The sequence below is a fragment of the Protopterus annectens genome, chromosome 11.part0, assembly GCF_019279795.1.
Source record: "Protopterus annectens isolate FY-2018-M chromosome 11.part0, PAN1.0, whole genome shotgun sequence".
Taxonomy (NCBI): domain Eukaryota; kingdom Metazoa; phylum Chordata; order Ceratodontiformes; family Protopteridae; genus Protopterus; species Protopterus annectens.
The window spans coordinates 678,334,110-678,350,037 of record NC_056745.1 but is presented as its reverse complement, the minus strand read 5'-3'; the positions used below and the strand labels follow the sequence as shown (position 1 = coordinate 678,350,037).

The 15,928-nt window shown below is 39.9% G+C and overlaps 1 protein-coding gene across 5 annotated transcripts in view; it reads left to right on the top strand.

Annotated features, from left to right (window-relative positions):
- DUSP16 (dual specificity phosphatase 16) overlaps positions 1–15,928 on the top strand; it is an 857,833-nt gene that overhangs the window by 648,451 nt on the left and 193,454 nt on the right. For all 5 annotated transcript variants that reach the window (XM_044088133.1, XM_044088135.1, XM_044088134.1 and 2 more), the window contains one exon: positions 7,802–7,965. In XM_044088133.1, the coding sequence (XP_043944068.1) occupies positions 7,802–7,965 (164 nt within the window). The remainder of the gene's footprint in view (positions 1–7,801; positions 7,966–15,928) is intronic.

The window sequence follows — 15,928 nt, the reverse complement described above, 5'->3', positions numbered from 1 at the left end:
GGGTAAGATTTACCTCAAGACTGCTGCCTATGCTACTACTACTACTGGAGGGAGAGGCAGTTCCTAAATGCTATCCCATGCATGGGCCCCCTGAAATGATGTATGGTATGATCCCAGTTATTCTCACTATGGATAATGTGTAATTGTCAACATACCGCTCAATTATCCAGATTTCTGCTGAATGTCAAGATTCTTGCTTCGTGTTTTTGGTCTTTTCTTTGTAAAATTTGTTATTTTCTGGCAAATCACTAGGATGATCTGTGGATTCAAGTCACTTAATAATGACGTACATTTGAGTTTCAGACTTCATATCCTTCAGATAAATGCATGCTAAGACAAATCCTGTTATTCTAGCAACTTTCTAAGTTTATAATATCAGTACTTAAAATCTGTTCATATTTTTGGGTCTTTGTCCTCCTCATTATGTTGGACCTTTACTTGATTTTTTGCATTAAGAGGTTGAGAGGTATGATTGTCGACCATGGGATAGGTAAAGACAGTCCAACACCAAATGATTAATTCAAGCATCAAAAGGGAAATCTGCTAGGCTTAAAATGACCCACAACGGCTGCTTGCCTAGTATTAACCTGTGTTCATACTATCATTACTGCAGTAGCTGCTCCCTTCCTCCATACCCCTTGTTTTTGTATGTTTTCATGCCAGGGTGTGGATATCTATCATTTTCCTAGTATTGTCCTTTTCAGGGCTTTAGCTTCCCTCTTTCTGTTGGCATGAAAGCTGTGAAGGACTTGGCACCCAAACCTGACTTTTAGTCAGCTCAGCTCAAGCTGACTAAAGGTTTGGGTGTTTGGGAGGTTCCTTGAAGCTTTGAAAGCTGGCCCATTGTTATATCCTTAGCCAGGGTGTAATCTATATAGTTTAGGCTACTGCAGCAGTGATCATTTGAACATCTGCTGTTATGGTATGTTTACTTGTTTAACTGTGCTGATTTCAAATGTATAATTTCAGTTAAAGTCCTGCAAACTGCAGTGACCTGAAAACAAAATAGGCATGCATTAGTGCTAGGCAAGTAGATGTGTGTTAGTATCCGATACACTAGTTCATAAAGTAATAATTTTCCAAGAGAAAAAAATATATATCTGCCTGCACTTGTCCAAGTCATTGCATAATAAAAATAAGTCTGCATTGATTATGGAACACTTATTAAAGACGTTATTAGTGAATTCAACCAAAGGCATTTATAAGCATCTGTTTCTGTTTGAAGTTTTCAGCAGCAAGGTAAGTCATGCACATTTATATAATGTAGACTGTTTTGCCTTTAGCAGTGTTTTAAGCATGAATGTGTATGTTGGTTCTAAATATCCATCACAACTACTACTTAGAGCAAATCTGTTACTCTAAAGTTCATGTCTAAAGGTACAAAATGAAATGTTCTTTTCACACACAAGTGTTCACATGCACCTTTATGCATGCACACACTTTTCTGCGTAAAAAGAAAAGTTCACTTTTGCAGCCTTTAGAAAATGACAAGGCTTTAAATATAGCTTCCAAATGTGGAAGACTAAAAATATGAAGCTGTATTTTCGGCATGGGCTAGACGTGTTGACGTCACTCTGTGTGCCAGCTCTAATTAAGCTGGATAATCAGAGGTAAATAGTTTTGTATTAGTAAGTATTAAGTAATTGCTAAACTGTTAAATTAACAATTTGGCAAAAAAAATAATGAATGTTTTTTTTTTGCCAAACTGTTAATTTAAGAGTTTGGCAATTACTTAGCTAATACACAATTACTTAGAGCTGGCACCTAGAGTGACGTCAACACCTCCTGCCTGGCCATTAATGTTAATGCACTACCAAATTTCAAATTTTTTTCTTCCGTGTTTGGAAGATGTATCTAAAACTTTGTAATTTTTAAAGGCTGCAAAATAAACTTTTCTTTTACACAGAAAAATGTTTACATGCATAAAGATGCATGAGAACACTTCTTTGTGAAAAGAAAATTTCATATCGCGCCTTTAGGCATGATTTTTTTTTTTATCATTTTATCTTTATCATTCTTATAAGAAAAGCACAGTCCGGGTCTGAACTGTCTGCAAACAGCTAAAGTTAACATTGAACCTAACACCACACTTAAGTATTCAACTGCGGTACCACCTTTATCATTCTTATAAGAAAAGCGCAGTCCGGGTCTGAACTGTCTGCAAACAGCTAAAGTTAACTTTGAATATGTGTCTACCTGTTTGAGCCAATATTCATTTCCCCTGGAGAGCACTCTGCTTTGGCTTGTAAGCAGCCCCCCCACACCCACACACACACACACACACACACACACACACACATCTTCCACATTCTCTCTTATTCCCTTCTATTAGCAAATAGTATCCATAACTGATCAATACTGTGTGTTTGTTAATTTAAACTGAGACCACAGTAGCCTACTGATACAAGGTTATCCTGTTTTTCCACCCGAGTAATGTTTGAGAAATGACTTTGTTACAGAGCAGTCCTTGGTCAATTGTGATTGTTTCTTAAACACAAACTTGTCTTTGCTTTGGCTCATTAGCAGCAGTACAAATAACTGCCTGCTCACACCCTTGTTCTCCCCTCCCCCTTCCCTGTTTATTACCTTAAGACAATCCCAAAGTTAATAAATATTGTGTGTGGCAGGCACCATTTTTACAACTACAGCCACCTTTGTCACTATCATATGTTCATTTATCAGTTAACTCTGTTACCTGATTATTTCCAGCCCCCTCATAAGAGCAACTAACAGGGTCTCTGCCCGCTTAGCTCCCCACCCTGCCCCCTATTCCCTCCCGCCCCCAGTGGTCCCACCTTTATTACACTCACAAATCCCTCCCATCTTTCCAGTAGCCAACCACAGCAGTAACCCAACACTACCTCCTCCATCTTCCCACTATCACACCTTCTCAACTAACCTGTACAAGCATACCTTACCTATGCTCACAGCATGCACTCTCCTTGCATATCTTACATCCTACCAAAGCTCCATCATTCCCCCACTCAACCACTACCACTGTACTACTACTCACACCACCACTCATGTCTCACCCTCACTCAGCTCCCCTCCCACCAACTCAAGAAACATCCCAATGCACCCCCCCACATATTCTACCAACTGTATCACTCAAACATAAAGCAGCCCTACAACTTAACACAGTAACCCTCCCACCATATCTATTACCCAAAGAGCACAATCATAAAGTTTCCCTTATAAACAAACACATTCAAAAACTGAGAAAACTAATAACCTCATGCATATCTAAACTAGCCCTAAGTGGAGATATCCACCCCAACCCTGGCCCTACCATCTCCAACCCCAATCCTCATAATCAGACTAGAAACCACAACTTCTCCCATATTACAGCCAATAGAAAGCCAAGTGACTTCCTTCTACTAAGCCTAGATATTAGAAGTATATCCAACAATGTCCATGAACTCCATGCCACCATAGACTTGTACTCCCCAGATATAGTCATCCTGACAGAAACCTGGCTAAAACCTCACATTACCAGTGAGCAAATACTCCCTACAGGTTATGGCATACTAAGAGTAGACCAGCTAAACAAGAAAGGAGGCGGTGTAGCTATAATATTTAAACAGCATCTAAACATCCAAATCTTAAAATCATCAGCTCCACAAATAGGCAATGAAGAAATAATATATACCAACCTCAAAATAAACCAAAACAAAACCATCAACATAATTGAATGCTGCTTCCCACCTGGCCAAAACATCCCTCCACTAGAAAACCTCCTCAGCTGGTCTACCCACCATCTCCCCCAAGAAACGTATCATTTTAGTTGATTTCAGTATTGACTGGCAATCCTGTTCTGGCAACCATCCAACCCATCATGTCAACCTTCATGGCTTCACCCCAACTAGTCCAGTCGCCAACCAGGATAAATAAAAACTCCAGCAAGCACACTACCCTGGACTGGATACTAGTCAGTAAGAGCCCCCAGTCATATATAACAGGCTGCTTATCAGATAGCCTCAGTGATCACTCCCCAACATTCCTACTAAAAAAATACCTATACCAAGCTAAACCTGTCATCTACCATCAAATTCCTAAAAAAATAAACTTTAACCCACTCACATTCATCTCATCCCTCAAAGAATGTAACTGGCATCCTCTAAAGTACCTCAGTCTTGATGACGCAGTTGAATTTTTTAATACTCCTTCCTGAGCATCCTTAATTACCATGCCCCCATAAGACTTTCCAGAATCAAAGCACAACCCTCCTCATGGCTACAGAAAACCACTAAGTCAGAAATGAAAAACCGGGATAAAGCCTGGGAGCACTGGCGCAAAACCAAAACCCCCTCAACTAGACAGAAATTCATAGAACTACGCAATAGAGTCCAAAAGCTAATAAAGCAGGACAAATTCCAGTACTACCAGTCTGCCCTAGACTCCTCTCAACACAGCCCCAAACAATTCTGGTCCTCCATAAACTCCATCTTCCACCCAGGTAAAGTCAGTACTCCTTCTCCTAACATCCCTCACTCCTCAGAAAATATTGCTACCTCATTCAACACACACTTCACACAAACCATACTATCACTAACAACACAACCACCCTCCCCTCCAACCCACAACTTCAACTAGTAATCTCCCCACTGCCTTCTGTTTTTCTCCTGTACCTACCTCCAACATAAAAAAAACTCTTAACTAAACTTAAGCCCACCAGATTAGCAGCAGACAACCTCCCAAGTGAATACCTACAAATCGCAGCTGATGCTCTGGCCTACCCAGTATCCATCTTGATTAACCGATCTCTGTCAGAAAGTTACGCTCCCACACTGTGGAAAGTATCGCATATAATTCCCCTCCACAAAGGCGGACCCTCCACAGAGCTAACCAATTACCGCCCCATAGCTATTTTCTCTCCACTCTCCAAAATACTAGAGAGATGCATACACTCTCAGGTCTCAGACTACCTCCTTGCTAACAACCTCCTTTCCAATACTTAGCATGGTTTCTGACCAAACCATAGCACCACCACTGCCTTAATCTCCTTGACTAACACTATCCTTCAGCATAAAAACAATGGCTATCTCTCCTCTGCTACTTTCCTAGACCTATCTAAAGCATTTGACATGGTCCCACACAAACAACTTATCTCTGTCCTCAATAACCTATCCTTCTCACAGTCAGTCACCAACTGGTTTCAGAGTTACCTGTCTGACCGCCAACAATCCGTTGTATGGCAGAATGACATATCTCCCCCAACTACCTGTCTCCATAGGGGTTCCCCAAGGATCTATCCTTGGACCCCTACTCTTCTCTGTTTTCACCAATAATCTAGCCTCTGCCACCAAACATGGCACACTCATACAATACGTAGATGAATCAAACATCATCTGCTCAGCCCACTCCCTACCCAAACTGCAAAAAGTCACACAGGAAGCCTTTTCCTCTGTTGAAACTTGGTTATCTGATGCCCAATTAATACTCAACCCAAACAAAACTAAACTACTCATTTTCCAACCCACCAAACACACTCAAAACAACTCTCACTTTAACATCACAGCAAAAGACAACACCACTATATACCCAACTGAACACACCAAATTGCTAGGAGTGGAAATAGACAATAAACTAAAATTTGACATTCACATATCCTTGACTATAAAAAAAAGTCCACAAAAAACTAGGAGCGCTATACAGAAATAAGCAACTTCTCATCAAAGCAGCAAAGATTTCATTAGCAAATTCCCACCTTATCTCCACCCTACTTTATGCCTGTCCAATATATACCAACCTAAGGCAATGCAATTTAAACAAGCTAGAGACGTGCTACAACAAAATCGCCAAATTCGCCACAGTGGCAGACTACCGTAGTCACCACTGTCTCTCACTTGCTGAACTGGGCTGGCTTGAACTCCCTCACCTCCTTCAATGGTATCAACTCTCACTCGCCCACAAACTAGTAAATCATCCACTAAATGTCCCATCCCTCCAGAATGTACTCCAACCCTATCGCACCACCAGACCACTAAGATCCAGCAACAAAAATCACTTGCGGATCACTAAAGCCAGTAACTCTGCTGGTGAAGCACTATTCTCTTGCACCATAGCCAAATTATGGAACTACCAGCCACGAACCAAGCCTTGGAAGAATATCTTTTATTCCACTGACTAAGCGCTTTCACCAAAGTTGGCTTCTTCAGAGTCAGAAGAATCTGAAGAAGCCAACTTTGGTGAAAGCGCTTAGTCAGTGGAATAAAAGATATTCTTCCAAGGCTTGGTTCGTGGCTGGTGGTTCTTTGGCAGTAATCGTGGTGCTTTGTGACTTATTTGCTTGCTTGCCCTTGTTTGGGAAGTATATTTCTGCAAATTATGGAACTCCGTCCCACCCACAATTACCTCCATACCATCATGCACCCACTTCAAAACTTTACTAAAAGCGCACCTAAAACATGCTGGCTATGCCCTTGCAACTCCCACTCTAATATCACCCACCCCATCCAACCACTACCTTTCTTTCCACTCCACTAACTACCTTGATTATAGCAAACTCAGATGCTCATAAGCCAGTACTTATACAGCAGGAACTTCTTCTTGTAACATTTGTTAATGTCTGTTATGTACTTCACAGATAAAGATTCTAGTTGTCTACTGATGTACTATGTTCTTCATCTGTAAATATGCTGTAAGTAATTGCTATGTAAATTGTTAATCGCTATGTAATCCAATGTAACTACTGTCTGTTTATTTTAACTGTGGAGCTTTTCTCCCCGGGCCTCCGCTGAAAGTGGACCTACGTCCAGTTGGACACTCCCGGTCAACAAATATAAATAAATAATAAATAAGTAAATTTTTAATGCTTTCCATTCCTTTACTTATATAGACTTAATAACAGCCGCTGATGTTTCACTAGGAGCAGACAAATCATACTTCTAGCTGTCTGTTGCTTGTTCAACATCCAGTAATTACAGAATTTTGTTATGTACAAGCTGTTAAAGTTGTGAATTTAAAGCTTCTATAAAAGGCAGCAGATTTGCTAATTATTAGAATTGAACTCTGTCTAGAAGAGTTCCAAAGATAGTACTTACCTGGTCTTGCTTGAAAATCTGTAGCCAAATTAATAAAATGCTGCAGACAGTGTGTGTAGTTGTATTGCAGAATGTTTTCAGATTGTTATAAAATTAACATTTACTGCGTGGCACAGTGGTGCAGTAGTTCATAGTTGTGTGGTTCATTTCCCAGATGAAGTGCTTTTTTGTGGAGTCTGTATCTCCTCAGCGTGACCACATGGACTTTTCTTATGGTATTTGGTTTTCTTCCACAACCTAATGACCTGCATTTACATTGTGACAGTATTTTTAAATTGCCTGTAGGTGTGCCCACCTATTTTCTGTCCTCTTTGATGGTCTGGCACCCAGTCCAAGGCTTTCTCAGCCTTCCATCCATCAAGTGCTGGGATAGGCAGAAGCTTCCCCATGACCCTGAGTAAGATGATATAGGTGCCAGAAAATGAGTGTGCATGTTACGCGTAACTGGTCTGTTTTGGCACTTGAGATCTTATGAATACCGCCACTTTATATTAAACAGTTTTCACTTTTGACCCCTTTGACTTTTCAGTATTAACTTTATCTACGAGTCCTCTCTCATCAATATGTTCTCCAAATACTAGCAATTACATTTTAAAACTACAGTCAGAAGCAGTTATCACTTTTCAGAAATATGTAGTGTATGTCTGAATTCTCCATATTACATGTAATAAAGTACAAGAAGAGAAGAAAATGTTTAGTCTATTTTTAAGCCTTAGTTATGCTGTGACTAAGTGTAGCATTTTTTCTGTCTGTCAAAGGTGGTTTTGTTGCATTCTCAAACTGCTTCCCTGGTCTATGTGAAGGAAAATCTGCTATAGTTCCTACCTGTATCTCTCAGCCCTGCCTACCAGTTGCCAACCTTGGTCCTACTAGAATCCTTCCTCATCTTTACCTTGGCTGCCAACGAGATGTTCTCAATAAGGTAATGTGTTTTCTTTTTATTTGATGTAAATGCATAACATTGAGGGATGCCATGAATGCATGTATCTGTTTATTACATGTCTCTAACTATATTTGTGTTCATTCCGTTTTTGTCATTCACTGTATGTGAGGATCAAACATGGTAGTTTTCAGAACTGTGCTCAGTAAGCACTTGGATGTATTCCACATGCAATATGGGACTGCTGCACAAGTATGAAATGCACTGACCTGAAGATTAAACCCTTATTCAAAATGTGTTGTGTTTTGAAGTACATCACAGTTGATTAAATCCAGCTTCCTTTAAAGTACTTCAACCATGGAATTAGTATTTCCAGCTGGGATAGTGTAGAGACCACAGCCTCCTCTTCATCCTGCACAGTGCTGGTTGTAGTTTTCAGTTTTATGCATTTCATTAAGTAAGCAAAAAATCATTGAGCGTGTTCATTAATGTCCAGAGCCAAAGACAAGTGCAATAGCTGCAGATTTGAAAAATACTTTAATGCGCAGCGGAGTACAGAAAATTCAAGTATAAAGTCTATAATTATAGGGATCACAATTTGCATTTAAAACCATAAATCTCCTTAAAGGTTAGTATAGAAATATTGTATCATTGTTTTTAGTGGACACTTTCTAGTTAGAACTGAATTTTTAAAAGTAAAAGGAGAGGTTTATAATAGGGAAGGTAATAAAGGTTTAAAAAAAATAAACAGACACAGGTGTAAGAGGTATGGGAAGCAGAAAAGAATTATAAATGAAAAACAGGAAAAATAGTAGCAAAAATATTTACTGGTCAGATTTTTAAGTTCATATTGTACTGGTAAATTTAGGTCATTTGGATGATCAGAAGGGATTTACAGACTCTTAACAGACATTTGCAGTTTATTCATATAACCATGCTGCCAGTGTAACTGTGAAGGACAGAAGTTCATAGGTAAGTACTAGGCAATCTGTCTGCTCAAGCCTAGCCAAAAAAAAAAAAAAAAACCTTTTTAAAATTTTCCCCTCGCCTGAAAAAGTGCAAAACAAGATAGACCAGGAGAGAATTTGGGGTTGCCCTTCCAGCTATCTAGGTTTACCGTGAAGGTGGCAAGGGCGCTACTCTGCTTGACATGTAGTGGAAGTTTGTTCCTGAGGTGGGAGATGCATTGGGATACGAGTCTTTCACACCAACGTGTCTTATCTGCTGATGAAGATTTACTTCCTTTAACCGAGCATTTGATGTACCGTTAGTTCTTTAAAGGAATAGGAAATCAAATAGGGTTGGATCTTTCATGACACGAAAGGCTAGATGTAGATCTCCAAAGATCAGTAATATGTTTATAATAAATACATGCCAAAAGGTGTGTTATATTTGCATCTATATTAAAACATTGAAGCTTTAGTTAATCAAATAACTAAAGTTTGATCTTGTAATATCGAAACCGGAAAATGTCAAACGTCAATTTCAACCCAGGGAAACACTTTCCTTGGCCGCTTCAAAAAAAAAAAAACCTTTAGACCCGAAATCAAGCGGGGGGGCTATGCCCCCCACACCCCCCCAACTAAATATGCCAACTCCAAGATTGCTCCAAATTGGAGAAAAGGGCATAATCCACAAAACAGCCAAGGGATGCACTTCCCTGGATTGAACTGACCATCTGACATTTTATGGTTTCGATATTACAAGATCGAGCTTTAAGTTATTTAATTAACTAAAGCTTCAATCTTGTAATATAGACCATTATATTCAATAATGTCCTTGGATAAGATATGGGTAAAGGGGAATTAATATGATGTTTGATCTAGTGGAATTGCCTTTGGAAATTGGATGGCCAGATGAAAGGTTTTCCAACCTGCTGTGAAGACATGATGGTCAAATAAGGATTTAGCAGCAAGAGTACCCGGATCCCTTACAAAAGTGTCTGATCGGAGGGCTACCTCTCCTATGCAGTAAGTAAAACTCTCTTGTTTACCAAAATGAACCCAACTGTACTACATTTTTTTACATTTAATTTGAGACCGTTTTACTTCCACCAATTTTTAACATGGTCTAAGCAATGATGGAGTAATTGTGAGTCAACTGAAAATTGGATAACAACAAGCGATTTGCAGTCATCTGCAAACTTAGTTAACTATAGGCCAAAAGTGCTGGTCTGAAAATCTGAGAAATATTTGTCAAGTAGGAGAGGGCCCAAATAAAATGAGCCCTGTGGGTCTCCACTGGTAACTGTTTTACTGTCAGAAGTGGCACCTACTACTTTAACCACATGAATTGTGTCAGACAACCAGTTAGCTATACATCCCACAATATAAAAATTTTATATTTAGATTTACAAGTCTATCAATGATGCTTGCAAGGGGAATAGCATAACAGGCCTTGGCCAGGTCTAGATATACTGTATGCACAGCATAACCAGTATCCACTGCTTCTGTTACTTTTTCAAAGAAATCAATGAGGTTAATGAGGAAAGACCTTTCTTTGATAAAACCAAGTTGAGGAGGGTCCAGGTTTGAGAGATTTTCAATGCCCACATTAGTTAAGTGTAGAGGTAATGCGCTCCACAGCTTTACATACCAGTCTAGTGAGACTTAACAGGTCTGTAGCTTCCAGGTTCCATGGTTGGGCCACCCTTGTGTAATGGCATTAGAATAGCTGTTTTCCAAGCTTCATGAGTGTATCCAGGGATCCCCTTTAAAAATCTGAAATCCCACTTACCTGAAATACAAAAGACCGAGACGAACATCCCAATATCCAGGAAGACCAACTGCCTGGAACACAGAAAAAACACTAACGGTAAGTAACTGATTGTCCAGCCCACAAACACACAACACCGAAGCACAAAAACACCCACCCATGTAGGGGGCTGCAACCCCCCACACCACCCTATGTAGAGGGCTTTGCCCCTCACACCCCATAACTTAAATATACCAACTCCGAGATCACACGGCCGTGGAGGTATGGGGCAAAGGTCAGCGTGCTGGACAAGTGGTTACTTACCGTTCGTGATTTATCAGTGTTCTGGACAGTCGGTCTTCCTGGTTGTTGGGATTTTCGTCTTGCTCGTTTGGGTTTCGGGTAAGCGGGATTTCGAGTTTCTAAAGGGGACCCATAACAGGTATGGAGGCTTAGATTAAAGAGTTTAAATAGGGGTTCAGAAAAGCCATATTTGCCACTGATAATCCAGTAACCTGGTCTGTTGCCAGGGCCCATGGCTGACATCTTTAAGAAGTCTCAGAATTTAGGATTTCTTTTTGGGGATTTGTTCATGAGCTTGACTGAGACTTTCACTCGTTTGTTATGTAATCTCTGCTGGGAGACAAATGCCTATATCCACATTAGTTAATAGGATTTTTGATGGTTTGCAAATTGCTATTACTGCATGCAGTCTTTGTCCAAATATATCATTTAATGTATTATTCAGTTTTCTCAGTACAGTTGCAGAGTGATCATTTTCTAAATTGCCTCATTTCCATAAGTGATCACCCCTTTCCATAAGCATCTATAAACTTAACCCACATACCTCACAGCTGTGTCACAGCCCCCTTTTTATGCTAATTAAAGCCAACCCGCTTACATTTATATATCAAAGCATTCCCTTACCCCTCCCAACAGACATACACACCCCCAGCAGTACTGCAGATGTCCAAGGTTTCTTTTTAGACACACTCTAGTTCTCTTCATCCTGTTCAAAATAGTTTCTCTGCCTTCACCTATTCAACCAGTCACTGCAACTACCCTGCTGGTGCCATCATAAATAAAATAAATGTATTTCTTCCTAAGTAAATACTTATCTCCTCTTGCTGCTGTCTGAGTTTTAGGTCAGAGAGTTAGAGAATATAAATATAGTTAAGAATATAAATATGCCTACAAAGGTGGGAGGTTGGCATAGTAATTAAGGTGTTCCTCTTATAGGTGCAAGGTTCGATTCTCACATGGGGTAATTGGCTGGGCTTGGAATAACCCAGAAGAACAGTTAGCATGGTACTAATTTATGAACTTATGGTTGGGATGGTGGCCTAATGGTTAAGGTGTTTGCCTTGCAAACACAAGGTGCAGGTTTTGAGTCTCTCAAAGGATAATTGGCCTGGCTTAAAATGGCTCACAAGGGCAGTTAGCTTATTACTAATCTATGAGCCTATGAGATGACATCCCAAATCTTAGCCACCACTTTAACAGGTATGCAAAATTGGAAGAGCCACTCAAGCAGTTGGTTACAGCCTTGTGCATCCTCCTTTGGCAAATTCAAACACCTAATATTAGAATGCCTAAGTGCTCCTTGTCCATACAAGAAATTGCTCGTTGTAAGTAATTTTAATGTTAACCTCTTTAAGGCCTTACTTGAACCTTTCTCCTAGACCTGGGGTTGCAGCCCCCTAATATGCAGTTTACAGCCCAGAGAAAGAAATTGACGTTTTATGACCGTCTTTTCCATGACTAAAAAATTTAACAGTGATGTGCAAAGGTGCAAAGTAGAATGCAGTCAGTGCATTCTGTTTTAACCTTTGCTAATAGCTTGTGGGCAGCACATGGCTGCTATGCTGTTCGTTTTACTTAGAATTATTGTTGATGTCACTGTGGTTGTTTGCGTTTTCCCTAGCATCCCTAAACAATGTAGTGACATCATTTGCAACATGGCTGTTATTCTCAGTTGAGAACTGAAGTCTTTTGTCAGGTTCTGTTAATGATGAGCCAGGCAGTGGCAAAACTACAAATACCAGTCGTCATTGTTCAGCAGCACATTGGAATTATTTCTAGGGACCGAGTGAGTGACGGAAGCAGTCTGAAGAATGGCAAGTAAGCTTTTTATTTCTATTTCATTCATTTGCCAAGGGAAACATCTGCTGTATGGGACTCTTAACTGCTTATCCCTGTGGTCAAAAAACGTCATAAATTTTGGGCAGATGTAATTTGGCTTCCTCACATTTTAATAGTGGACTAAAACATTCTTGATCACATTAAGACCATACAGGATGTCTGACTGCTGTTGCCATAGTTACAAATGGGAAAATGAGAATCTTTATAGAAACATTGCAGATTGTTTTTGTAGCCCATAACTGTTGCTGTAATAAATCTTCTAGGGATCTGGAAGGGTACACTCTTGTATGTTCTAAAGAAGGCAGTCAGCATAGCTGTTGCCATTGTATTTCTGGAGGAATAACTGTTTGTAATGAAAATATTGAGGGGAACAAGTGCATTTTTCTATTTTATTTTTTCTTCTTCCTGCTGCCGGCCAAACGTTGGCCCCTTCCCAACCTGTGGGACCCATTTGTTCCCCATCAAAGGGGCAAGACTCAGTCTTCAGGAGAGGTTTATCTTTTTTCTTCCATGCACCTGGCACAGCACTGGATGTGTGTGTGTGTGCGCACGAGCGCGCATGCAATGGACTGACCTTTGAGACTGTGTTCTCACTTCCATAGGTGCTGCCTCCAACTGGCCCTGTCCCTCCCAGAAAGCATGAGTGGTGGTTTCCCTAGTCTTTACCAGGGAAATCATGTGGAGTCCATGTGCCACCCCATTGCATGCTACCCTCCCCACTCCACTCATGGGAGAGGTGAGCAGGCCATATTCTTTCATTACTGTCCCTGCCTGTTCCATTGTTGGGGCTGCTAACTGAACCATGTCACCTAGGTCACAGTAAGAGCTGCATCACTGTGCAACAGTGAGCTAGGGTCATAAGTGCATTTGTAGTGTTGCAGGATATTCCAGTGACTGTGAATTGGATAGAGTAAGGGCATCCAAATGGTTCTTATAAGTCCCATTTATTTAGGGTCTGTGGTTGTCCAGACTTGCTGCTTGGTCAAAATAGTTCAGTTAGCTAGCACAAGCCACAATATTTTATGTCCTCCCTCCAAAAATTACTTGTCATATAAAGCCCAAAAATGCTAGGTTTGTGATTTCTGGCTGCTTCCTTGAATGTATTTGTGTTGCATCTTGCATCATATTTTTTCAGTCACCGGTTACCCTTTGCTGGATGTGGTTGACCTCATGCAGCCCTCAAATCATTTGAGTTTGAAACCTCTGTCCTACATCATGAAATCAAGAAAATAATCACCAGCTCCTCTAGGCCCAATTTTAAAACCAACACCCACTCTCTGCTCAACCTGCTCATTACTAATATTCCACACCTAACTTCCTCAGTCAATATACTTGCTTCTTCATTAAGTGATCACTCATATGTTGTTACTAGGCTAACAACCACTAAGACCCTTACAAGCCTAGATGCACACCCCAAATTGTTTTGGTCCCGAGTATTATGGGTGTCCATGGTGGGGGCATGTTAGGAATGTAACTACTGATTTGTTAGGGGAGATGTTAATTAGGATACTTTTCTTATTGGCAGCCTCTGTCCATAAGGGATATGGGGACCAGTTTGGGGTAGGTTTATAGTTTCCCATCCTGTTGTCAAAGTTTTGTTTGAATAAGGTTAGGGATGAACTCTCTTTACATGGATGGCGAGCCTGTTCCATAATGCAGGGATTCTTTGGGACACCTCTTTCTGTTTCTCCAACATCTTCTGTTTGTCACAAGTTAAGTTCACATGCTTCAAAGTCATAATTGTGTCATCTTCATCCACTGGCAGTTTATGCGCTGGAGCACCCCAGGGGCTCTATCCTTATCCTGATATTCTCCATCTTTATAAATTAACCCTCTATGAATTTCCTCAAATCTCAAACAGAATGTGAACTGACAATATCAGTCTACAGTTCTGTCCATTCCTCATCTGCTGCCAAATCTAATCTTTAAAACAATTCTACCAAATAACCTGTATCCCAGTTAACTAAGTGATTACTTCCACTACCTTGGATTTTTGCTTGGTAGACAAACTTTCAGCACATGGAAGTATGTTTATACTAAAACTAAAGTCTCTAAAACTCAAACTCACTCTTTCATTGAGAAAACTGTCCCATTAACATTCTTTACAAGAGAGAAATGCTATAATAAAGGGTATTCTAGAAACAGAATTAGAATGTGGTTTACCACTACCAGCTACTAACAAAAAGTACTTATACACCCAGTAGACCCTATCAATAAAGTTTACAGATTTATAAAGCTGTCCCTTAAGTGGGAAGAACCACTGTCACACAGTAGTAAAAGCTAGATGTCTCCCCAGAAAGCAGAGATCTCATCACTTCTATTCACATTACCTAACCAAGACACTTTCCCAGCTTTAGCAAACCATTTCATTTGTAGTACATTCCTTTACAATCTCTAATGTCTTTCTGTTTTTCTTTTCTGTCTCTGTCCATCTGTCCATGTGCCTATCTCCCCCTTTGTGTAATAAGCATCACTGCACCAATTGTGCCTTTTCAGTCATCAGGCCCTAAATGTGGAAAGCTTTGCCTTCCAAACAAAATATTAAATTGGTTATCAATTTTTGCTCTCATCTAAAAAACACTTTCTAGTTCTTCTGTATGGACTTGCTTCCAGATCTCTAACCTAACCTAATACTTCTCATAAATCCTTCACTCTACATTAGGCCTGCAGCACTTTATTTGACCTCCCTTCATCTGCTTTTTTTTTACCTTCCCCCTCTTCTCATTGCCTTCTCCTCCTATTCAGCTTTCTTATATAGTGGAAATATTGTGCATGTTATGTATTATAATTATGTACTTTCTTCACAATATGAAAAAAAGTACTTTCTTCACAGTGTCAAAAATGTATTACTGACATCTTGTCTTAAAATGTCTTCCTACCAAAGTGTTACTTATATTAAATAATCCTTTGTATTCCATACGTCTCATCTTTTTGTTGCATCTTGAAATGGTCTGTGTGGATTAGTGCTCTACTCCTGTTAAATTTAAATACAACAGATATATGTTGCTGAAAAGTTTAGTTTGCTTAGAGAGAATCAGGGAGTGGTTGATATTAAGGTAAGTAGTAAGAAAGAGAAGATATTCTTATGTAAATCAGATTCCAATTAAGATATTTAGATGAATGACTGTGAAGTCCAGTAAAGGTTTATAAAACTGAGAGGGAGAGAGAG